The 25,239-nt window shown below is 40.2% G+C and overlaps 2 protein-coding genes across 3 annotated transcripts in view; one reads left to right on the top strand and one right to left on the bottom strand.

The window, feature by feature from the left end:
- Positions 1 to 2,198, top strand: part of adgrd2 (adhesion G protein-coupled receptor D2) — a 56,866-nt gene extending 54,668 nt beyond the window's left edge. For both annotated transcript variants that reach the window (XM_086313197.1, XM_086313196.1), the window contains 2 exons: positions 1,573 to 1,631; positions 1,718 to 2,198. In XM_086313197.1, coding sequence (XP_086169323.1) covers positions 1,573 to 1,631; positions 1,718 to 1,846 — 188 coding nt within the window. In that variant the 3' untranslated portion in view covers positions 1,847 to 2,198. The remainder of the gene's footprint in view (positions 1 to 1,572; positions 1,632 to 1,717) is intronic.
- A 3,932-nt stretch (positions 2,199 to 6,130) lies between these two features.
- Positions 6,131 to 24,588, bottom strand: LOC147316668 (nuclear receptor subfamily 5 group A member 2-like). Its single transcript, XM_086313198.1, has 7 exons — positions 24,335 to 24,588; positions 22,801 to 22,919; positions 22,321 to 22,462; positions 21,123 to 21,778; positions 13,799 to 13,918; positions 12,819 to 12,966; positions 6,131 to 9,400 (listed from the first exon to the last, which is right to left on the bottom strand). The coding sequence occupies exons 1-7, from the start codon at positions 24,354 to 24,356 to the stop codon at positions 9,147 to 9,149; spliced, it is 1,461 nt and encodes a 486-aa protein (XP_086169324.1). The 5' UTR covers positions 24,357 to 24,588; the 3' UTR covers positions 6,131 to 9,146.
- Positions 24,589 to 25,239: the final 651 nt, after the last annotated feature.

Genomic DNA, 25,239 nt, shown 5'->3' with positions numbered 1-25,239 from the left:
GAGTCCTCAGGTAGCCTCTGAACGCTGGACACTCGGAGACCAGCAATCACATTAACATGTGTGTCTCTGTATTAACAAACATGCCATATTGGCCCAGTTTATTTTTCTTATCATTGTTGTGAGGAGGCCATAAATAGCATTTGCATTTTCTGTTGTACAGTTCATTTGCTGTTATGGAGTTCTTGTTATGGATTTGTTTCATATAGCTGATAACTGTTCGCTGACAGCTGCCAACATCTGCGAACAAATACAATTCTATAAAGTGGTTCTATAGAGTGAGTAACTGTTAGTATAGAGCATTATTAAATTTATTGCTAATGCAATCATATGGCACACTGACCTCTGGGGGAATTTTAGATGCACTCCTCAAAAACACATTAAGACAATAACAAAGTCAGCTTACTATCACCTCAAGAATATTTCAAGGATCAAAGATCTGATGTCTCAACAGGACCTGGAAAAACTAGTCCATGCATTCATTTTTAGTAGGCTTGATTACTGTAACAGCATCTTTACAGGTCTACCTAAAAAATCAGTCAGACAACTACAGCTCATTCAGAACTCTGCTGCTCGAGTCCTCACTAAGACCAAAAAAGTGGACCACATCAGTCCAGCTCTGAGGTCCTTACACTGGCTGCCTGTCCGTCAGAGGATAGACTTTAAAGTTCTGATGCTGGTCTATAAAGCTCTGAATGGTTTAGGACCAAAATACATCAATGACCTCCTGACCCAGTATGAACCTTCCAGATCCCTCAGGTCATCTGGATCCGGTCTTTTATCAGTTCCCAGAGTCAGAACCAGACACGGAGAAGCTGCATTCAGCTTTTATGCTCCTTATATCTGGAACAAACTCCCAGAAAGCCTCAGATCAGCTGAAACACTCAGTTTATTTAAATCCAGGTTGAAGACTCACCTGTTCTCAGCTGCATTTGAATAAAGCACCAAATCCACACTTTAAGCTTAAATTTCAAACCTTACATTTAACTACTGATTTTATCTACTGTTCTGATTTTATCTGTTTTGATTTTATATACTGTTGTTTGTTTGTTTGTTAATTAGTTAGTTAGTTTATTTGCTTGTTTTATTCAATTTTAAATCATGCTTTTTATTTGTTCTTGTTTCTAATGTCTCTGTAAAGCACTTTGAATCACCTTGTTGTTGAATTGTGCTGTACAAATAAACTTGCCTTGCCTTGCCTTGCCTCATCAGAAAGGTTGCCGACCCCTGGCCATGATGATTGAATGAATGATACGTTTTAATAGTGTGCTTCAGACTCGGCTCTTTTCATAGATGAGTTGATCCCATCTGTCCTGCTGACATAAGCAGTGATTAAACGCTTCATTGTTAATAAACAGAGGCAGAAACAAAAGAAAAAAGTTCTCCATGAAAATTCTCATAATGCTCTTTTGTCATTCAAATTGTTTGCATTTTTCATTCTCTCCGTGTTTTATAAAGCTTCCTTTGTACTGTGATGTGCTTATAAGACTATTTTGGCCTTGCATAAGCAACTGTGTGTGTCCTCAAAGACAAATGCAAAGTTTAAATGCAATTAGGTGTATTTTGTGCTTGCAGAGAGTTTCAGAAAGGAGAGCTTTGTGAGTTTCTTTTTGAACCCAGGATCCGGAAACCAAGTAAGTCATGTGTATGCGTTATCAATACATAATGTTTTCTATTACATCTGCTGACTAAGAATGTATCGTGTTTTTGTCGTTAACAGGTGGTACAGCTGACGGGGTTCAAGCCATCAGGTACAGAGCTAAAATCCCCCGATACTGTGTTTGAGTTGGTTGGGAATGTGTTGCTTTACGTTCACACCACAAGTTCAACAGCAGAACAGAGAAAATGATGCAAAGAGAACTTGTGAGGAAAAGAAGAAAGTATCAAACATGATGAGCTGAAATAGTGGCACCGAGCTGAAAGTCAGAATTAAGGAGAAGCAGCAATAAATAATTACAAACTGACAGCAAACACAGCAATGCAGGGCAGCCGGTGAACAGTGAAGTGGAACGACTGAATTAAAGGCCACGAGTTGTTTTGGTCTGATGTGAGCAGCAGTGACTGAACTGCACAGTAAACAGCAGCAGGAGCTCTTCTTCACACAGAGACACCCTCTCTGAAAAAAACAACAAACAGCAGTTGTTGAAAATATGAATGTTTTTGCATTGAATTGATTTGAAGTCTGTTGCTGGACTCGCTCACAAGCCTTACTTGGTGCTCTCCATTTCAGACGGGCAAACTGGATGTATCACAGTGTGCAAAAATCAGACAATCACAGGATTTCAGGGGGTCATAAAATAAATGAAATCTGTGAAATCCTGTCAGCTCATTGTCGGCGTCAGTACACAGCAAAATCTCCAGTGTTAAATTAACACTAGAGAGTGTCTATATGGGTCCACACCTCTGAGTGTTAAATTAACACTTTTGACAGTGTTATATGTTTAAAAGTAACCCAGTCAGTTTTGAAGATTAACAATGACTAACACTGAGCGGTGCTGATTTTCTAACACTGGAATATTTCTAACATTTTGAGTTATTTTCCAGTGTTAGAAAATCAGCACTGCTCAGTGTTAGTCATTGTTAATCTTCAAAACTGACTAGGTTACTTTTAAACATATAACACTGTCAAAAGTGTTAATTTAACACTGGAGATTTTGCTGTGTACCAGAGAAGTAAATCGCATTGTTGACCACTTAATATCCAGTTGTTGTATAGTAGCCAACAACTGTCCTTGTGGCTTAGAATTATGGACAGCTGTGGCTCATCAGTTGGTTCAGGTTGTCCCTGCACTACTTGATGTGGGGACAACCTGCCCCTTGTTCCTCCAGTGTGCAGTTTTAAGTGTCCTTGGGCAAGATACTGAAGCCCGAACTGTAATTGGTGTGTAAAGTTAAAGCAGCTTGAGCGGTCGGTACAAGTCTGCCGACCATTACACTGACCGGACGTGTAGAAAGAGTGTGTAATTAAACCTTTGTTTCTATGTGCACATGAAACCTTAACCCTGGCCTGATGGTGGGTGCTCCATACTTCTGTGATCGTTCTGATCAGAGAACCTCTGATGGCAGAGCTGCGTTTATTCACTCTTTGTGAGATGAGTTTGGTCAATGCCATCACCTATAGGTTTCTGAAAATGACCTCGTGCTGTTGGCTGCCTCTACCGTTTTAATATCCATCTGTGGCCTCTGTGCCTTCACAGATTCCAGTGTTAGGAGTGCTTCGAATCCTACCTGTTTCTTCTTTATCTGCCTTCAAACTACACTACATGGCGTATTCAAAAAAGCCTTGAGAACAAAATAGAAATAAGCATCTGCAATTATGCTCATTCAAATTCCTCATTTGACATTTGAGTTGGCTGAATGAAGTGACTCATATACTTCAGTGGGCTTTTGTTGATATTATCTTTTAATAGTATAAGAGCTCTATAATGCTGTTAGAATGTGGAATGCTGTTTTTAGAGTAATTTCAATGCTTGTTGCACAAAGAGCAGAAGAAAACATAGTAGCTGTAATTTTTCACTTAGGATGATGAGATTCCTTCCAATGGTGTGAAGAAAATCCACATTTAATAGAGAGAGCTGGGGTGCAAAAATTAAGGAGGGGCAGGTTACCTTTTCTCCCATTGTCTCTATTTCCTGCTTAGCGTGTAGCATTAGGCCGCATAGCTGTCTTTCATAAAGATGAATGTGCAGACACACACAACAGATGGTTCCCATATTTCCAGAGGGCTAGGTTGTCTTCAATGGCTCCAAATTGGCCGCCGGTAGAGAGAAGGAAGTTTGGAATATATTCATTAAATGTTTAGGCGCCTAGGAGGACGGTTTGGAGTGCTGCGGGCGTTCATTGTTGACAGCAGAGACAAAGCAGAAGTTCATTCCCTTAATCAGAAAAATTCAGCGCTGGCCATTCATGCTGTCAGCCATTAACCACTCCAGCACCTGCTCTCTCTCGCTCAGCCTTTCATTCCTCTCGGTCCCCCTCTTCTCTTTTGTACACAAACATGCTCTCACTCCCGTAACGCAGACAACATTAAATGTCAGACGGAGCCGGGAGTCATAGCTAATGCCTTTCAATTTGCTATTTCAACGCAGGTTGTTGAACTACAAATGGAGTGGAACCTATACTCAGTATCTACACACGCATCTTCATCATCGTCATGACGCTGAAAAATGGATGAAGATGAAGCCCCGATGCCGTCACTGTCCTCTTCTCAGATCTCATCAGAATCCGTCTGATAGTTTACTCATTTGATGTCTGGCAAATGTTGGACTGAAGAGGCTTTTAAATCCCAGGACACGCAGTCCACACACAAAAATGTGCTCTGTTCACTGTTGTTGCTCCAGAACAATGTGCCCATGTTTTTCAGTTCAAAGTGCAAAATCAGAAGCAGGTTTTACGACCTCACACTTAACTGTGAGCAAATCCAATGTCCCACAGGTGACCCGCAGCGATAGATTCTATCATTCCATCTTTTGTTAATTAGAGAAAAGGGCACAAGTGCGATGCCAAATCCAAATCAGTCCCCGTAAACTCGACAGCATTAAAAAGCATGTTTACAGCCTGATGCTGCTTTTCCTGACAGGCACCTGTAACCAACAGGTGTGTGCTAACTCCTCCCCCATCAGCGTTATCTGACAAATACTGCGTGGGGCAGTGTGCTCCATTTTGGTCGCATTAATTAGTCTGTCTTCAGCTAAGCACTAATTAGCGCATATCTGTGGATCGGGCCTGCACAGAACACCAGCACGATCCCACCCGAAACATTCAGGCTGCAAAATATACTGAGTCCAGAAAACACGAGGAAGCGTGTCCATCTTTTATATACAGGTGCATATAATCCGACACAAATTAGTGATGTTTCGTTTTTTTTCTCGGGAGACCTTTGAGTTTGTGGCCACTTGTTTAAATGTCTGTAGAAATATTTTGTCACAGTAACCTTCACCCTCACTTCACCCAAATAACATCAGCTCGGAGGTGTTTCGCGGTGCTCCTGTTGTCAGTCAGTTAGAGCTTTTTCCAGGTTTCTGTGATTGCAGATCTAAAGTACCTCCCTGAAAACTGTTCCAGGGAATTTTGCATCATATTCAGGAAACAACAGGAACAACTGGAAGCTGCTGCCATAATGAATTTCTAATACAACCATGTGCAAGTGTCTTTGTATATGGGATGGTTATCTAATCATATTTCCCATTTAGACACATTTAGACATGTTGCTCTCTCATTCGTTTAAATCTCATGCACAATAAATGCCAGGCTTCATTCTGCTTCCTCCTGCCCACAAGTTCAGTGGAAATAGCTCCGAATCCAGCTTAGCATTAAAGATGAGAAAAAGGAACAGATTCAGCGGACCACTCAGATTATTAATGTGGGTTTAATGTTCATAAAGTAAGACTGTAGACGTACAGTTCAACATGTGGAGTGTAAAACACAGATTTGTACTGACCAGATCTCAACAAACAAGTGGAGCAATGAGTATGTTTGTGCCTGAAATCCGATGTATCTGGCTCGTGTTATTTGCCACAGTAACTGTGTGCTCGTGTAATTTGTTCTACAGCAACAACGGTCTCAGTATGTGGAGGGGAAATGATCAAAATACTGTTCAGATATCAAAGTAAGAATTTGACATGTTTTTATAAATCGTGCATATTTAGAGATTATGTAGTTGGACAGTAGAGGAAGACAGTTTCTGTTCTGGCATCCTTAATCGCTTAATATCCACCAGATCATTGGCGACCTGTCTGTGATTAAATTAACATCTACACCTTTAAATAGAATTTTATTTGAAACGCCAACAGAAGCTTTAGACAGAAACATGTTGTTTGTCTAGTCTGCCTGTTTAGCATGTGGCTAACAAACAAACCCTAGACAGGTCACTGATCAGCTGGTAGATGTTGGGAGGTTAAAAATATTTTTTAAATGCATAAATAAAAACATCTTTAAAAGACATGCTACCCTTTGGAAGAACTGTCAGTATAACTGTTGTATATTTCAAACCACTGACATTCCTGTCAGGATGTCACTCGTGTTGTACAACATAACATAACTGACGGGAATATTTCCACAGTGAAACAACGCTCTGCGCCTTTAGTGCAAAGCTGATGAATGTTGTGTAAAAACAGCCAACACACCAATCGAGCTTTACTTCATTGATTTTTTTTTATTGGTTTGATGCTGTTACAATAAAATATATTTAAAAAACAAAAAAAGATTTTGGTCACTCTCTCTTTGAGGAGAAAAGCACTTCAGTTTAAGACAGGACAGACGCTCAACTCACAGGAAAGAAGAGAGAACCAAGACCAGAACAAAGAAAGTGAAAACAAGAGAATCAGCTCCACAGTAGTAGCAATTTGACCTCAACATAAAGCAGAGAACGTTTTTGTGCTGAAATGTATCTTTATCTTGCAGCAGATATTCACTTCACAACATAAATATACTATACAGAGTGATTACACATAACTATCTCAATTGGAACACTAAGTGTGTGTGTGCGTGTGTGCAGGTGGTGTGACAGACGTAAAGGTAAGGCTGGAGGAGTGATTGTCGACGCCCACATCAGTGGACCAATAACAAATGATCTTAAACAGCTGCACAACATTAAAACATTTGACTGTTTTTAACTCTCACTGTCACTCTGACTGTGTGAGACCCTAACCCAGCGTGGGACAGAACAAAGGAAGTGCCACAGATGATGCTGCAAACACAGACTTCAGGGCTGCGATGCAGTGGATGCTCGACTGCCTCGGTTTAAAGCACGCTGTCATTATTCTTTGTGGTACAAAGTTTGGCTCCGCGAGTCGTTGCACACGTTGCTCTTTCACGTAGTGCTCGCTAAATCTGAAGAGAAATGCCCACTAAGCAACACGTCAACAACCACAGGTCAGCTGTACAGCTTGTTGTAAGCTAGCTTTGTCTCGCCGCTCTCGTTGAGCACTGTCACCAACATCCGTGATGATGTCATCAGAATGGAGCAGTGGGCGGAGAATGAAGATAAATAACTTCTAACATTCTTAAGGCTGAATAAACAAATGAACTATTTATCCTGAAAATTGGAGGTCAAATTTCAACAAATGAGAATAACACCTGATTTTTGTTTATGTACATAATTTTAAAAAAACAAACAAACAAGCAAATGCATCAGCAAAGTCATCAGATATCTCTAAATATTGCCGTCACTTAAAGGGAATCTGTAGTGGAGTTTCCAATTTTATATTTAGTCTTGTGTCCTGTTACAGAGGTGGATGTTCATATTAAACATTCAAATAATGAAGTCAAATAAAGAGAAATCCCTGTGAGCCTGAATGTTTTCCCTCTGACTGGACGCTGTTACAGGAGACATCACACACACGTATACGTCTGTAATTATTTATTCAAGCATGTTAAGTGAAGCTGAAATGAGCTTAACCAGATTCATTAATATCCTTCTCTTATGTTTCACTTCAGTTTTATTTATGTAGCACCAAATCAAGGTACAACAATAATACAATATTATACTTTTCAGTGTTTTGTTTTTAGAAGCTGCCAATAATTCAGTTATTAATACGTTTGAACGTGTGCATCCCAAACATGGTCACCTGGCTGTGACCACAGAAGCTCCACCCACCATTTAAAGGGGGCGGGGCTAAACGAGCTTGAGTGTATCCAGTAGGGTAATGTATTTTAACTTGTAACTGTAATTAAAGCTACTCTCTAAGTGAACAGAACAGGTCCCCTTTAAGCGTGACACAGGACACAAACATTCCTTTTAACATGTCACATAACAGTCCCCTGTCCTGCTACCGTCCACCACATGGACAATGGTGGCTGAAAATAGTCCTCACAAATTTGTTTTGTGTGTTTGCTCAAATCATGTTTTTTCAAGGAAAACTGAAACTCTTTAAACCTCAGTTCAGAAGCACAAAGCAGTCGAGGGCTACTGAGATGTGGGTTTTCACCTCCTTTTGTAATTTTCTGAAAACAAAGGAACTTACTGAAAGCAACAAGTTTGGATCATCTGATCAAAATCCGCGTGAGACGCATCGCTCCTGGATGGCGTGCAGCCCGATGTGTTGAAAAGTGACACCAGTGTGAATGAGCACGTGACTCGCATGGATGAGCCAAATGTGACCAGATGCACCTTTTACTTCCCTGCATCTTTACGGACTGAGCCGAAGGACAAACATTACAGACGTGCTTCTCACGTGTTTGCTGTCATTGTCATTACCAAGTGCACATTGATGCGTCTATTGTAGCTCCTGTCAGCTCCAAAGCTTTGCTGTGTACAGTTTCTCTCTTTTATCTCCTGCGTTGTTTGTCTCTCTCTTCTCTGCCTCTCTCTCACTTTCTCTTCTTGTTGTTTGATAAAACACTTAATGTGTTTTTCTCAATACTGCCTTGGCATTTATATATTAACATCTAGATAGATTTAAACTAAACTTTATTTATGTCTGTTGGGCTTCTCTAGCAGTGCTACTCTAGTCTGACGACATGACATCATCAAAATAATAAAGATAATCTAGGATAAGCATCTAGGATGTAGCATCAGATACTGGGATCAAAAACGTCTCATTCAGATATTAAAATATTACTTTGGAAAGAGAAAACAAATATTTGCTGTAAAAAGTAAACATTTGCTCATCCAGCAAATACCTCCATCCAGTGATGTGACTGCAAATTTCACGCTGAAGGCCTTGTCAAAATTTGGTAGCAATACGACAAAGATATTTTGAGTGTGAATGTTACAGATTGAAAAAGGTGGCAATGAATGACGTGTATCTAAAGAGTAACTGTTTGATGGGCAGCTCTGTGGAATTCATGTTATATTTGCTCAAAATAGATAGAATGTAACTCTATACGCAGGTCGAACTTTAGATGCTTGAAAACAAGTTAGAAAATCCAGTTTATAGGTATAAGGTCACGTTAATGTAGCTCTGCAGGACATGAAAACATTAATATTCAAAATCTCCAAACTACCGGTGAGCACACACGCAGCTTTATAATTCCAAACTTTAAGGAACTTTTTTTCCATCCAACTCAAAACATAAAAAGTGCCACAAAGGTGACCCGGGGGAACCTGTCTAGTGTCATTCAACATTTTCGTCACTCGCTCTTTTCCGTCCACACACACTCTCACCTAGACAAATAATATATGGTGGCGGAGCGTCCTGCTCACGCTCCTCACACACACGCCCTCTTAGCGTGCAGCATCTCGATCAGCAGGTTGTTGCAGGGCACCTCTCCACTCACATGCATGTAGCATAGGTAGTCCTCGGCCTGCGTGCTGAGGGAGCGCAGCTCCGGCAACCGTACCAGCAGCTGGCTGAACTTCTCTTGGAACTGAGGGTAGGCAGACAGGGTGTACTCCAGCAGAGCAGCGTTCACCTGCTCCTGGACGCCCTCCACAAACGCCTGGTTCTCCAGCAATTTTACATCTAAAGAGAGCAAAGTTAGTTCAGGTTAATGTGTGAGCAATTACAAACTGGCTGACGAGTGCAGAAAGAAATCATTCATTTATTAATATGCGCCACATCACCGGTGAGCTGTCCAAGGTGGAGACCAAGGTCGGTTTGGTTAATGCTGGGTTTGAAGTCATATGTAAACAGACACATTTTTGCAGTAGAAATGTGGCTTTTCTAGCAGATGTTGTGCAAAGTCTGTCTCATATATACAATTTGACATTGGCAGCCTGTTCAGACTACAGAACAAATTCTATAAAGAATGTTAAACCCTACCCATCACCATGAATGTCACACATGGAGGATGTTGTGTATAAAATGCACATCTCCAAAGTCAAAAAATAGGAATTCAAGCCAACAAACATCAAAGCTGTTTAAATGTTTTGTGAACTTGGGGATGAAGTACATCAGCACAGTGTGGAGCTGGAACAAGACATCAGATGTTTCCTTTTTCACAAACTCGTCTTTTTCTCCATATCAGTGCTAACCACTCCACTACCAAGTATAACAGTTTACTTATATAGCAGCGATTCAACCCAACATTTTAAATAGTGGTGGAGAAATAAAGCCCTTTTAACGGGAAGAGACCTCCAGCAGAGCCAGGCACAGGTGGGGGCCATTATGGGCCATGGATGGGTGGAGGTTGGGAAGGGCTGGCAAAAATGTAGCACACAAAGACGTGTGTTGCAAGTGATTTGAGGGCCATACAAGCTCTATGTGCAACACACAATGACCTGGTCTAATCTATATTCAATTTTAACATTTTTTTTTAATTATGAAAAGTCGGCTTCACTTTTTAGCCAAATTTGGACGTAAAGGTTACCATTACTGACCAACCAGAACTGGCCAAGAAAAGAACATTTTTCCCTCTCAGAGCAAAAGGTGCAGCAGGACTCAAGGCTTTATTTCAAAATCGGTTTAAAAGCGCTCATAAATCATTCATTTGAGGGATAAATACACTGAAAAAAAAGGGATTGGCCATCTCTTGGATTTACGTAAGCATCTTGCGTGTATTTAACACAAGTGCCTCATGCTTTAAAGTTAAGTGTAACTATATAGTGTAGAAGCTACATGATATGCAGAGAGGGTAGATTAAATTGTTCATATCATGTTTGATTGAAGTAAGTCAATAATATAGCAACGTTAAATCTCGCGACCCTGCACGGGATTCCAGTCTCGCACTCTTTGGATCGTGGTTTGAGGAAGGCATCCATCTCAGGCAAGTCGAGCAGCCGCCTCTACTTTTTTCAGTTTACCGAAAACAGTAAATTGGGTGGTTGTTACATTAAAAAAGGCTTCCTTGTAATTTGAACACAAAAAGTTCATGTTTCTTTCTTGAATGTAATTAAATCATGCAGGATCTGTTTAATTTGTTCTTGTTGAGATGACCTGATACAATCTAGTGAGAGTGGTTAGTTGCTGGACTCATGAAATTCACAAGATCACACGAGATTTCAAGCTGCAGTAAAATCAGTGGAGTTATAGGAGGCAGACAACTGCACACACACCGTGCATGCTATCGCTATTTATTGTGGTTTAACTTGTCAAGGACAAAAACGTACAGAAAATTCTGCATCAAGCCTTGAAATCACAGCTTTCCTGCTTTTGTTAATTCTGGATTGGTGGTTAGTGCTGTTGCCTCATAGCAAGAAGGTTCTGGGTTCAAATCCACAATCTGCCTAGTTTGCAGTGGTTTCTCTCTGGGTGCTCTGATTTCCTCCCACAGTTAAAAGTCGTGCAGTTATTAGAGTTAAGTTAATTTGTGATTCTTAATTACCGTGAATGTGAGTGCAAATGGTTGTTTGTCTCTATGTGATAGAGCTGTCAGTTCAGGGTTATACCCCTGCAACCCGGATAAAGAGGATGGTAGTCATTGTAGATCCATTCAGCTTTTATGTTAACCACACTCTAGACTTTGTTGAACATTATGTAATATGAAGTCAACATGTAGTATTTAAGTGACCAAGTAGTATTGGGGTAAAGGTTATTGAGTAATGTTCAAATAAAATGACAAAATTGCGAAGAATTAAAATATTCCAAGAGCTCAACTTACTTCATCTGAACATGTTTCAGTCGCGTTTTATCAACACAACATGCACAGGCTTATTGAATATGAATAAGTTGTGTTGGTTTAACTCAGTTGTTTAAGTTTCTGCCAAAGAAAAACAGTTGTGTGCAACCAATGTCCACATGGCCTTTTTTCAGTACTAGCTTTATGTGTATGATGTACCTATACTTTATGTATTTAGTAAGGTGAATGCGTGTGGGTGGCTGCGTGTGTGTTTTTATGCGTGCGCGGTGCATGTGAGACAATAGCCGAGCCCTCTGGTGGACTGGCATTCAGCATCAGCTGAGCTCATCGTTGAGAATCCATTCACGCAGTAATTAAATGTTTTGAATCAATGTTCTGAATCATCTTTTCAAACTGCTTAAGGGCAATTAAATTACCCCTGACAAACCTGACTCTGAAGATGAGGGAAAGCAACAGAGCAAGCAAAGGAGCCACTGCCAAAGGCAGCAAATATTTTCTGCCTATGACAAGTGCTCTCCTCATTCAAAAAGCTCTTTGTTCCCTGCTTTGCCAGCGCTAAACAGCAAACACTTCAGGGAATCTGTTCGAGCCACATTTATGCTCTCTCCATCTGCACAAGCCGCTACATGAATGCCGGCCCTGCTATCAAATGATAGACCCATCCATTACGCTTCTTTTGAATGCCATTAGTGGACAATGGAGGAGGATGTCTTTGTTAATATCAGCTTTTGTCAAGCCTAGAAATTTAATTAAGTGAATTTATTGGAGGGAAAAAGGCCAGTTTGGAAAACACTTGTAACCTCATAGATAAGATAAGATAAGATAAGATAGAACTTTATTAATCCCTCGGGTGGGTTCCTCTGGGAAATTCGACTCTTTTTTTTTTTTTTTTTTTTTTTTAAGATAAAAAGGCTCCTGCAGATTATCTGCAATTGTGACATTTTTTTCATTAGGATGTCAGTGTTGCTATTCACAATCTGAGAAAAGACAGCACCAGTATGGCCGTGCAGCTCCATGAAGTTGATTGATTTTTGCATCTGCTAGCCTTTGAAAAATGCGTGATTTACAGACCACACACATAAGTCCACACTTTTCAAAACAGTTTTATTTGCAAAAAAGGTCAAAAGGTTCCCTCTTACTGTACTTAAATAATCATTTTTAGAAGAAGAGACTTTCTATCTGAAATGTCTGTATTGTGTCTCCTCCTTCAGCCTCTAAGCTGAGAAACTTATCAGCAGTTTGTAAAAACATCGTAGTAAGTTGGATGGAAGCAACGGTAACGGTGCCGGATGCTAGTTATTTGCCGTCATAATGCATCCCCTCATTGTATTGCAGCAATGATGCACAAACAAGATGACTCACTTGGGTTGAAAAGGAGGAGGAATTTCAGACAGGCGATCTCTCTGCGGTCGACCTGCAGCACCCGCAGCCTCGCTGCCAGCTCCTGACCTCTTTGGACCAGACTGGAGAGTGTCCCCTCAGCCTGAGACAGGATGGATGACAGCTCCACCTGCAACACGGGCTACTGGTTATTTCCTTTGCCCCTTATATTCATGAGACTTTAGCAAAGACAAATATCCCGGGTTAGTGCGTTGGAGGATTTTTTGCCTGTTTAGCACATGGCTAACAAATCCACTCCCCCTGGACGGGGCAGCAGTGAGCGGGGGACACGATTACATTCAAAACCCAAAGGCTTGGATCACCTCTGAGTACATAAGTGTGACATTTTATTTTTTTCCACAGTGTCATGTTAAGTATTTGACTTTCCAAACACTAAAGCTTACTTGTTCCCCGAGGTTAACTGCACCCATTTTGTAGAGAATATCGATCCCGGGGAAATTCCAGAGTCCCTGCACCTCACAGTGATGACAGTCTAACCACCAGAATTATATATGCTTGCAAACACTGATGTAAGGTGAATTAAATAAAGACAAAGAAACATAAATAGCCTTAACTTTAACACTAAACTGGACTTTGAGAGATTTATTGGATAAACGGCCTTTCCAGAGTTTCCCTTTTTTTCTATATGTCTGTTAAGTTTATTTCACTAATAATTGTTGGCAAATAAAAAAAACTATATGTTTTTTTTGATGAGACACATATGTCTCTCTATATTTAGTTTAGAGCATGGAGATTTTGCATTAGAATTTGAACTACTGTTAGGATCAGAATATGTTAGTACAGATATCAACAGCCAGTGAAATATAAATGAATACTGCTAAACATAGTGTATATATATTTTTATACGAAAACAGTAAAAACAAAACTCCTCTGGATTGGGTGCAATGTGTGGAGCACACTGGGTGGTGTGCTGATGGGAAGTTGTGCGAGGGAGTTGTTACCTCCTGGCCGGTCACCAGCAGAATGCTGTCTTCCTTTGCATGTTGCACTTGTCTGAAAATGTGATCCAGGACGAGCAGTTCAGACCAGCAGTTATGAAGCAGCTTCATTTGATCTCCCACCTTCAGGAAACGCAGACAGACAGACGCAAGAAAAGCAGACAAAGAACAAAGATGAACTCAGTGGAAAACAAAAGACATCTCATATTGTTTGATAAACTCGCTCTCACATTGAGCTCGTTTCTGACCAGAAAGACGAAAAATATTTACACCACTGTCACCAATTAGTTTAAAAATAAAAGGACTATGGGGGGAAAAATTAGGCTTTTAATAGCAAAACATCTGTGTGTGTGTGTGTGTGTGTGTGTGTGTGTGTGTGTGTGTGTGTGTGTGTGTGTGTGTGTGTACTCTCCTTTCATACTGGCCCAGCAACACCTAGGACCTCTCCAGCCTCCTCACCTCTCCCCAGCACCCCCACCTTTCCCTTTTCTGCTCTGCTCTGGGGGATGGGTGCATATGTGTTTCCCCCCACCCGACTGTATCACACCCATAATCCTGCTGCCACAATATTGTCTGTAAAGTGAAGGACACAGCAGTCAGTAATTTTGCGGTCGCAGCTGCTAATAGGCCCAGACCCCATTCATCTGACATGGAGCTGACAGAATTACAGTCCATCTGAATGAAGCTATATATCAGTCACAGAGGTTGCAGTCTTGCCACAACACTCATCTGCACCGGTGCAGTGGTGGGGGTCTGGGCGTGCAGTGATAAAGGAAGGGGTTAAGGAAGCAAGAGGTCTCGGCGACCTCCTTTGCTTCCTCTCCAAGAGAAGTTGGACACTCAGCTGCGGCCCACAAAAAAAAGCTCAGAAATAGCAGGCTGAGTGTAGAAGGAAGGCATTTCTTTCATTTGCCACATGGATTCTTAATGTTTGTGTCTCTGCTGGGTTGAAACTGATATGTCAGGTATATACGTGTTAAGTGTCATATTACCTGTGAGGGCCATATTTTATGAAATGACAGGAAACTGTAAATGTTGTCTGTCATAGTCTACTGCCTTTACTGACATCGCAACCGCACACTGATACTGTATCCATTCCTCTGCAGAGCAGCCAACCGTGATGATATTTCCCAAGCGATATCTGTGTTGCATGTGGAAAAGGTCACCGATGGGCGGGTTGGCAGTTCAGGAATTTTTAAAAATCATCACCTATTTGGTTAAAAAAGCTGTAAGCAAATTTTCTAGATTCTGAATGTAGCAAAAACAACCCCTAATTCTATTTCTATGCTTTGTTGTGTCAGCAGTAACCTCACAGATGGCTTCATTTGGTCATCAGTTGGTTTTCACATTGATAAAATAAAGTCTGGTTAAACTTTGGTGTAATAATTTGGGCTTCTTGCTACTTTCTTCTTATTGGACAGCCACAGCTATATGATTGAAGTTTGCTTTTTTGTAATGACAACAGAACAAAAGAACAGGGCTACAAAAAAATCTAAATCAGAGGACTTATTGATTATATCTCAAAACACTTTAACTTGATTCCAGCTATCAGCTGAACCCTTGTTTTAACTGTTCAGGGTTCCAAAAGCGTTCCAGCAACTATACTGGCCCAAGTACTGCAAGGCAGAATGATCTGATATGAACACAGCTTTATTCTCGAGGTAGAGAATGATGAATGTACTTCACCATTCCTTCTAGGTCTGTTTCCAGCCTTGATCTTCCAAAGACAGCTATTACATTTTGAGTTGCAGAGGCTGGACCTGGCCCTGCCAGCTAACAAATATGGTGTTAGTGACTTTTAAGAAAATATATTAGTTTTGACAGTTCTGGTCAAAGTGGCAACTTGGGAACAGAAATGTGCATGCAGCACCAGTGCAAGCATGGGAATATAGCAGCAGAGCTTCTTGCATGCCAATCAGTCAGTTATTTATCTTCTGAGCTTTGATAGAGAAGTGATAGGACAGTTTTTCAAACAAACCTGGGGGTTGTTTGCTTTCTGTGCACCTGTGTTTAGTAACTAGCGAAACACTTGGAGTACTGCGGTAACACTCTGAGTGCACGTTCACTAATATATCACACACTCTGGGGAGCAAAGAACACAAGCAATAATTCATGACCAGAAAGCAACATTCAACTAATCCAAAGTTTTTGATTTAATATTTAGATGTGATCTTTAATAAGTTTGACCCTGCAGTCATTCCAAAATGCAGTTTTTGCCTTCTGTCCATATTTTCATGAATAACGTGTATTTTAAGTAAAATTTCCAGCCTTTAGTAGCGTTTGTGTTCATTGTGTGCATCTCAGCCACGTTTTCCATCATCACCAGGTGAGCAGAAGGTCAAACATATGACAGACAAAGGCCACCTCTGGGGAAATTGCAGCAATCGATAGCTTTCATTCGGCAAATAATTTAGTAACAATGTAGGCAAGCGCAGAGAAGAGCTGCGATGGAGAGCTGACATTCCCCCGTTATCGTCTGCATGGAATGTAATTATCCAGCCCAGGGAAACGGCTCTTTCAGCGGGAGGCTTTCTTGGCAAAATATGCACAGCTTTGTTCTCACTGTCCATGTTGGCTGTCCACTGTGCATAAAAATGGTGTAAATGTCAGCACAAGTACATTGGATGTGTATAAAAGGAGACTCCTGGCAGGGAAATGAAACTTGTGAGAAAAGCTGTCACTTCAAAATAAGGATATAAGAGGAAAACCAGCATTATTCATCTTTTTCCGTATTTTGGTTCATGGCCTGACAAAACTTTTATGAACGGGGAATTAGACATTAATGCAAATTAGAACATATTTCAAATCTGAAGCGATATAATTATGTTTTAAAAGCTGTTGTTTAGTCTGACATCTAGAATTAGACATTTCATGAAGTCCGTGAGAACCAAACCAGTCCAAAGTAAATCTGTTGTTTGTCAGATTTAGGTTTCTCTATAGCAGCAATACTTGCATTTACAACATATCTTACTAAGAATGTTATATATATCAGATATTATAATACCATCACGTTGCCTTCCAACTACCAAGCAATGGGTTAAAAAAAGAAGCACTCGTATTTATTATTGTTCTGTCGTGATTGATTATGTCTGTTTGTCCAAGCAGGAAAAATAATTGTGCAGCATGTACTAGCAGTCCTGCTACTAGTACTATGACTACTAGTAATTATAATAATGTGCTCTTTTAAATGAAAGCTACAAATTATATGCTGTAATTACAACTATTTCTAAGTCTGATTAAAATGTTTTATATTAAATAACAAAGCCTAAGGTTACAGAAGGCTAAGGTTAGCTCTCATTGATTTCCTGCTGCCGGGTTATATATATGTACGAGTAAATAATTTGATATTAGCAAAAAGAAAATCACCTTTGTATCTTATATTCAGTTTTTAATTAGTTTGCATTATTTGAAGACTAACATGAAGTATTTGTGTAACCCATGCTAATCTTCAGAGGTGTATCCCCCCCCCCCAGTAATACCTTCTCCATTTACATTATTTTAAATATCACTGATAATTGGTGAGAATAAATGACCATTATTATGTTTCTAGCTGTAAATTAATAACTGGGAATGGGCATGTTGTGGAATGTTCCAGCGTGTGCATATTTTGTCATAATGTGTTGTTTTTTGTGTTTCTTCCACAAAATTTACATTTTGGTTTTGTGACTCTGTGACACCATGAGTGCAGTGGGTTTCTGACAATCACTGAAGAGATAGGCCGAGCATAATGCTCTACTGTTGCTTCACATAAAGTGAAGTAGTAATAATAATTATAATTAATATAAATGTATTTGTGCATCACAGAGTTAAAAGTGCTCCTCAGCTCAAATGTATAAGCATGCATGTTCCAACATGCAGACGCATTGTCAACCATGCGGTCCAACATTAATTCCAACACACTTCTATACCTACAAATAGATGCAATATAGAGGGAAAGATTTTTAAAAATGACTTTTCAGCAGTTGTATAAAACAAACCACAGATTCAGCCAAACTGGAAAGCGCAAATAGGTATGATATGTGAGTCCTGAGTAGCTGTTGACTTGCTGCTGTATTCTGCACCAACAGGAAACTGGCTAAGCAGGAGCAGCAGTTAAAGTTCCAGATGATTGAATGACAGTAAAGATTTGATTTTGGGGGGATATATCTTCGATGAAGGAAACGAGACTGGATGAGCTTAGCGAGCTTAGTCAGATTCAATATTTAGATGTTGGTCAAAGATGATCCCAAGCAGATGATTTGATGTTACTGGTGAGGAGGCCAAGGTCCTGACCTCCTTAGAGGAGCTGTCAGGACCAAACACTAGAACATCTTTTTAACTAAAACTGAGAGGATATTTATCCCATTTATCCCAAAACTTTGTACTGTGCTTGTGTCGACTGTATACCAACATCCACTTTGTACATTATCAGTAGAAAGAATTAAATGTCTGCAGCTGGATTAAAATGATCAGATATTAAAATTTACTGTATATTCTGATGATATTTGTTGATAACAAAATATGATGAGCTGCTGTGTGTTCCTCCTGTGCTGCTGAGACTGAGCAGCAGTTTGGCCAAGTATCCCCTCACACAGGCACAGACGCAGTATAAAGATACCTCGTTGTGTTAGTGTGAGAAGATGCAACCAAAAAAACCATCATCCCCACAATGGGAGCTTTGTCTCTGCGACAATAAACAGACAAAGTAACAATAAAATAACAATAAATAAGTAACAATAAAATAAATTAATCAGCATGCATCGATGTTCTCAGAAACAAATAATCATTTTTAGTCCATTCAGTTCATACTTTGAGTTGCTATTTGAGCAGGACAGTGAGCTCGAATAAAATGTTATAAAATCTGGAAGCTGTGAGCTACACTTACTCAATAAAGCTTTCCAAACACACACACACACACACACACACACACACACACACACACACAAAGAGCTTACAAAATCGTACAAAAACATCAGAGGGCCTAATACTGTGTTTAATGTTTGAAACTAATAAGATGTTACGTCTTATTAGTCTTATTAGATGTTAAAATTCATCGGATCTGTAGACCAGAGCAAAACCCATGAAGGATTTTGGAAAAACATTCTTATATTTAACATTTTAAAAAACTGTTCGGCCTCTGACAATGGGGGAGAGAGGGGTGGGGGAGAGAGGGGTGGGGGTTAGTGTTTGTCACTGGAGAAAGAAAAACTGAGCTCAATGGGAAGAACTGTTACAATTCAAATTCAATCTCCCTGCATGCAGGTTGGACTCACAGAAAGGTTTATCTGACGATCATTGTAGGTTTTCTTGTGTTTTCTTTTTTTGGTAATTTTGCATGATTAGTTTTTGACTTGACTGCATAAATTGCTGTATGCATGATCTTTTTGCTGCAAGCAGTAAATCCAGTCATAAGGAAACCACTCAATGCTTTTCACATGCAAGAATATGAACCACTGGCTCCTCACATCCAAGACCCAGGAGTAAATATCTAGACGTGACTGCGTGTGAAGCAGGAAAGGAGCAGAGCTGCTCTGACTGTACCTCAGTAAATAAACTGCATCTGATGAAAAGACACCAAGGACCAAATCACACCAAGGACAGCATCAACCTTTTGTTGCTAGTTAAACTGTTTAATTGGTAGAATCCCTTTGGCCATGGCTGGTTGACAGATGATTGTTCGTCAGCACAGACACATCATATCATGACTTATTGAAGAAGGTGACATTTTCGTCTTTGTTGTGTTACCTGTCTGATTTGTCAGGAAAGAATAATAATTCTCCATTTTCACTCAGAATACGAGGTGTGCGTGCAGCAGTGCCATCAGCAGCAGCGCAGTGAGTTCTGACTTCGTTCTGACTGCGCTGCTAAAGCTTACAGCGTACACAGACGGGTCGGCACACAGACAGATGTTTGATCATCATTCTCTGAGGTGTGTGTGATATTATCACCTACCAGGAGGAAATAAGAGGCTGAAAGTGCTGTGTTACACAGCTAAACGACATCAGACCAACTAGTCCAGTTACTCCAACTGCAGCTTTTTAGAGCTGCGCAGTGTTGGAAATAACAGTTCAATATCAGGAACACTGATTTTTCAAGAAAAACTTATTGAAGGCACTGACTGTAACAGGACATCATATAATGTAATAATGGGGACTGGTGACAAATTAAAGGAAAAGGTTGACTCTGTTATGCTTGGTGAGGCCTTTTGCTGCCATGGTTTAGGTTTGCTTATCCCCATCTACGGGCCACAATCATCAGGTTTATGCACTGGCCTTCACACACCAGATCTCAGCCCAACCAAACACCTGTATGACATGTCACCAGCATACTCGACCAAATAAGAGAAGATTTTTTGGCAGAATGGTGTTTCTCCCTTCAGCAGATTTAGAGAGATTTGAAGAATTAAAGCTGTTCTGGTTGCTCAACACCTTAGAAAGACCCTTGTTTTCGCTTTAATCTGTCATTACTGTCATACATCATAATTATTGAAGTTTAATAGAGCACTTCTTTCTGTTCGTTTAGAGGAAAAAAACATATTTTAAGAGTTATGAAAAAGAAATTCTCCTCTGCAGTAAAAATTAACGGGACATTTGAGAAATGTGAAATCAGAAATAGCATTCACATGAATTCAAGCAAGTGAGAGCCTCTATGAGAACGTGATAGCAGCAGCAGTAGTGCTGGGAACACTTTCTGAATGGACTGCGAGTGGATTGTGAGTCAGCCGTGGGCGCCAGCTTCATCACATTTGAATTGCATTCATGTGTTTGTTGGGTCTGAAAGCCTGTGAACTTATTAATACAGACTTAAAACAAGCCATCGTCTTAATCCTTTTCAGAAACGGTAACATCGCGGCACCGTGCTCCCTTTTTCTGACAAACACCAAACAGAAACAAAGGAAGAATGGATTCAGCCGTCCTTGTAAAAAGCTTTTGTGAGCGTGATGAACTTTTATTTTTTCACTTCTGCATATTTTAGACATAACCATAAAAGATCTTCAGAAATGTTCGGCTTTTACTGCTTGATTGTCACTGGATCAATATGTGTTTTCTTTCGTATCTTTTATTTCAGTTTTTATTTGTGAATTCTTGGAAAACCAAATGTGGGACTCAAGCGGCTGAGTCTGAGAAAACATCCCTCAAATCTAAACCGACAGATTCTTTTTGGGTGAATGCGCCACATGAAAATTCTAATTTTGGGTTATGAAGCATTTTCTGGTAGATCTCAGGTTTACTAAAATACTGCATGGAGCCTGTATGTACATGTATTGTGTCTTTGTCACATGTTTTGCAAGTGAAACCATGTACGGTTCATTTCAAACACTCAACACGGTAAAGAGTTTGCTACTCACCCTCAGCTCCTTAAAGAAGATGCAGCTCCGAGCCCACTCCACTATGGAGAACAGAGTCTGGTCTGCCATCCGACACATGAGGCTGAAGGTGCTGGGCTTTTCCAGCCGACCCCGGCCGTTTTGCTCCTGTTGCAGGTGAGTCACAATCTTGTTCTGGACGACCAGCTCGTCCGGGTCACAGCGCAGCAGCTCCAGAACCAGTGGCGGCAGGCTGGGGGGTTGCAGCGAGGCTGAGGGGTACATGTCTGGGTAAGGGTATCCTGTAAGAGTCTCAGGGGAGCTGGTGTAGTCGGGACACTCGGCTTTAATCGCCCTTCCGGGAAAGGCTGTGTACTGGTACTGGGTGGTGAGGGGCACGTGTGACTGCATGGCCATACCCAAAGACGGGGGTCCGTAGAGATTAGCCTCGTAGTCTGTGGGAGTGATGGAGCTCGGGGTGGAGGGGAGCAGGCTTTTAGAGATGGTGGGAAGGGTGTGCAAGGTGCCAGTGAAGCCGTAGTCTGCCTGCAGAGGAGAGGCTGGCGGAGGAGCCGTGCTCTCCAACTTGAAACCGTTGGATCGTATCAAAGCTTTCTTCTGCTGTTTCAAGGCCCTGTCTCTCTTGTACATGGGGCCAAATTTATTCCTACCCCCACGCATGCGGTCTGCACGCACCGCTGTCACACATGAGACAAAAGGAGAAAACAGGTTTACAGACCCAAAAACCATCGACTGCCTCTTACACTGTGCAGACGTGCTGAGCTTTATGAGCACTAAACTCTTGTTCACAGTATTCCTACAAAGTAATTAACAGCCTTGTCTGTCTTTTTTTTTTTTTTTTGCTTCCCTTTTTAGGGCTGAGAAGAATCCCCGAGGAGTCTGTGCAGCTTTACTCCTTCTTCCCCGGGGAGTCTCCAGAATTTTATCAGCAAGACAAGAATGTGTCGTTTTTCTGCTACGGAAGCAGGTGCTTTCCTTTGCATTGCTGTCTGGGAATCAATCCCATCCCATGTGTGCAGGAAACACTGCATGATAGCCAGCACCATCGCATAAAGAAGTGGCCTCAGATAGACTTTAATATTATTTATTAGATTTATTTTATCATATTAAAATAAATGGTGGCAAATCACAGGCAAAATGTCCCTGTTTCATTATTATTATTATTATTATTATTATTATTATTATTATTATTATTATTATTATTATTGTAGTAGTTTACCTTCCAGCCGCATCCCAACACTGAGGCATTTCTGGAACCGACAGAAGGGACATCTTTTCCTCTGGGTCTTGTCTATTTTACACTCCTGGTTTTCCGCACACGTGTACCTCTTGTTGTTCTGCACTGTCCTCTTGAAGAAGCCCTGAAAACGAGCGACACACTGGTATCAAACGACTGGGTTTAGATTTCAAAATAAAAGGTCGAGAGCGACTGCCGTTTTTGTATTTAGATTTAATTATTTCGAAGCACATTTCATTAACATTAAAGCCTTCACACGTTAGCTAAATTGGGATAACGTAAGTGTCCATTTTTCGCTGCATTTATGTTTCACGGACATTAAATTCAGACAAGTTCAGCAGTTATTTCTAACAGCTGGAGAAGCAATAATTAGCAGCAGGTTTGTGGTTAGCGCTCATTTTCAAATAAATAAAAAAACCATGTCCTCGCGCATGTCCTCGCGCATGGCTACCGTTTGCGTACCTTGCAGCTCTCACAGGTGAGCAGGCCGTAGTGATATCCAGACACTTTGTCTCCGCACACAGGACACAGCTCTTCCAGGTCCTCGTCGTATGTGTACTCCATCACCTTTAAAGTCACACCTGCCACACACACGCACAGTGAGTCTACCATGCAAATCGCCTCTGATAATTATTTCTGCCGTGTTTTTTAAAAGAATTATCAATTATAAAAAACGAATAAAAAAAAAAATACAGATTCGCGTAATATTGTGCATTATTCCAACAAACATGACTTTTTACTTTTCGGCACTTAATCATTTTCCTACAATTTATTGTAGTTTCATCTCAACCTTTGACAGTTTGTTTTCATGTGAATGTGATATGAAATAACGATAATGTGTTTTTTTTCTAATAGAAGTTTAAATACATAAATTGCAATAAATCATTTAATTATTTTACAGGCATTTCTAGATGTAAATTATGAAATGTGTTTACATCATACAGTTAAATAAATGTTATGTAGGAGTGGAATTATTGGGTTATGTAAGATTTTAAATGAATAAATTATATTTTTTTAAATACATAAAAAATCAAAAATAAATAAAAACAAATTAGATGAAAAACACAAGAGCGGATGTATTTAAAGACTTTTGCCCGAAAGGTTATTTAAGTAAATTTAAGCTTTAATTTTGTGTGTTGTTAGAGAAGCTCATCTCTACGGAGGCATACCGCAGAAAAACGTTATGCGTATATCTACCTGTTTTTTATTTTTTTATTTTAAATTAAGAAAAGTCAAATAAAAATGAATCTACATACAGCCACTATCGGCATCAATGAGACTCTCTCTATTGCATTATGAAATAACTGACAGACTATTCTTAACAACGAAATGTGTCTGCAGTTTGTTGTTGTGGTTTTGTTGCTTTCACCTGATCTGACTCCGCTGCTGAGTCTCGTGGTTCAGTCTCTAAGCTGACGTCGTTCATGAACCTACAGACACACGCGGCGGTGACTGATTATCCGGCCAAATGTTTACTTTTAGTTTTTTATTTTTACCGTTTTTGTTTGTTTGTCTTTGACGTTTCTGTAGAAACTGTCCGCACACACTGAAGTGAATCGGCGGTAAAACGAAATGAAGGCCGCTGAACAGTGAAGTGTGGAGGCCTCGCAGTTTGACGGGTAGTATTATTATTAGATCATAAGCAATATCATATTTTTTTTTCTTTATTTTTCACAGAGCAGCAATATTTCAAGATTTTAAAACAATGTAAAAAAAATGACAGATGTTTTCCTGGACTGATGATTGTTTCAGTTAATTGAAATTTGCATTGAGGAAAAAATGCTGCCGTCTTATTTTCAAACAGTCTGAATTAACTTAATAATTAAACGACGCGTTGTGGCTCTTTGGAGCTTGTGTGTTTCTTTGAATATTTTTCTGACTGCATGTCGCTGATTTTTGTTTCTTGACAAGCATTTGGTTAAAATAAAAAGTCACAGCTGTGAAGGTGACAGAAGCTGGAGTGTAGAAGGCCATGTAGGAAAACGGAGGCACTTACCGTGAGCCTTGTCTCCCAACATTTGAGCAGCAGACAGCAGGCAGGCAGTGATGATTGTCTGATGATTAAAACCTGGATGTAGGTGTTGCAGCAGCCTTGCATGGGCTGCAGAGGAGAGCAAAATAAAAAAGAAAGAAAGAAAGAAAGAAAGGCCAACAGAATTCCGGGTGAGTGCTGTCTATATCGGGATGCTTTAGGACCCAGAAGGGCCAATAGAAAGTGTAGTACGATGATGACCATTCACGAGCTCAGAGTGAAACTCCTTTCCTTCGCTCGCTCTTTACTGCGATTCCCTTATCGCCAAAGTTAGGCTGCCACGCTGCTATTGGTGGATGCCGAGTCATGTGACAGATGCTCTCCGCAGCCACAGAAAAATGCCTGGACAGAAGAGCCGAGCCGATGGAGGAGACGCACTAAACGTGCAAGTGAATGAATAAATTGTGAGAGAAGATTAGAAAAGCGCTCAGCTTTCGACGTTTAGAGAATAAAACACGCGTGTTTTCTTTCGATCTTTGTTTTCTTCTTTCATCATTTGAATGATCCACATGGTTGCATTACAGTAGAAAAAGAAATGTTTCAACTCTGGTAGGCTTAAAACAATTTAACGTTAATAATAATAACTGGGAAAAACGAAACAGGCTGTTTTAGTGTTTTAGCGTATTTCTGTACGATTACTCTAAAAGATATTGTTACTGTAGTTTTGTTAGTTTTTATGTGAGTGTGTTGCACATTTCATGTAATCAGAAGAGATTTTAAAAATGAGTTTATGTTTAATCGTATAAGCCTAAAAACCCTAAACCTAATTATGCTACAGGCTAACTCCTTATAGGCCTACATATAGATATTGCTTAGTAAGTCTATCAGCTTATTGTTACACTGGCTGTTGAGACCATGTTTGCTACTTC

This window comes from Aulonocara sp. 'chitande type north' Nkhata Bay, linkage group LG12 (genome assembly GCF_057382095.1).
Source record: "Aulonocara sp. 'chitande type north' Nkhata Bay isolate Kocher_YH1m ecotype deep benthic linkage group LG12, A_spYH_male_GT1.1, whole genome shotgun sequence".
Classification (NCBI taxonomy): Eukaryota; Metazoa; Chordata; class Actinopteri; order Cichliformes; family Cichlidae; genus Aulonocara; species Aulonocara sp. 'chitande type north' Nkhata Bay.
This window is presented reverse-complemented; position numbering and strand designations above follow the sequence as displayed.

Bases quoted from the DNA above. Each gene is read 5' to 3' on its own strand.
- LOC147316668 (XM_086313198.1), bottom strand. From the start codon at position 24,356: ATGTTGGGAGACAAGGCTCACG. The intron at 22,920-24,334 runs GTAAGTGCCTCC...TGTGTGTGGCAG, and splicing joins GTTGGGAGACAAGGCTCACG to GTGTGACTTTAAAGGTGATG. The intron at 9,401-12,818 runs GTGAGTCATCTT...TGCTCTCTTTAG, and splicing joins CCTCCTCCTTTTCAACCCAA to ATGTAAAATTGCTGGAGAAC.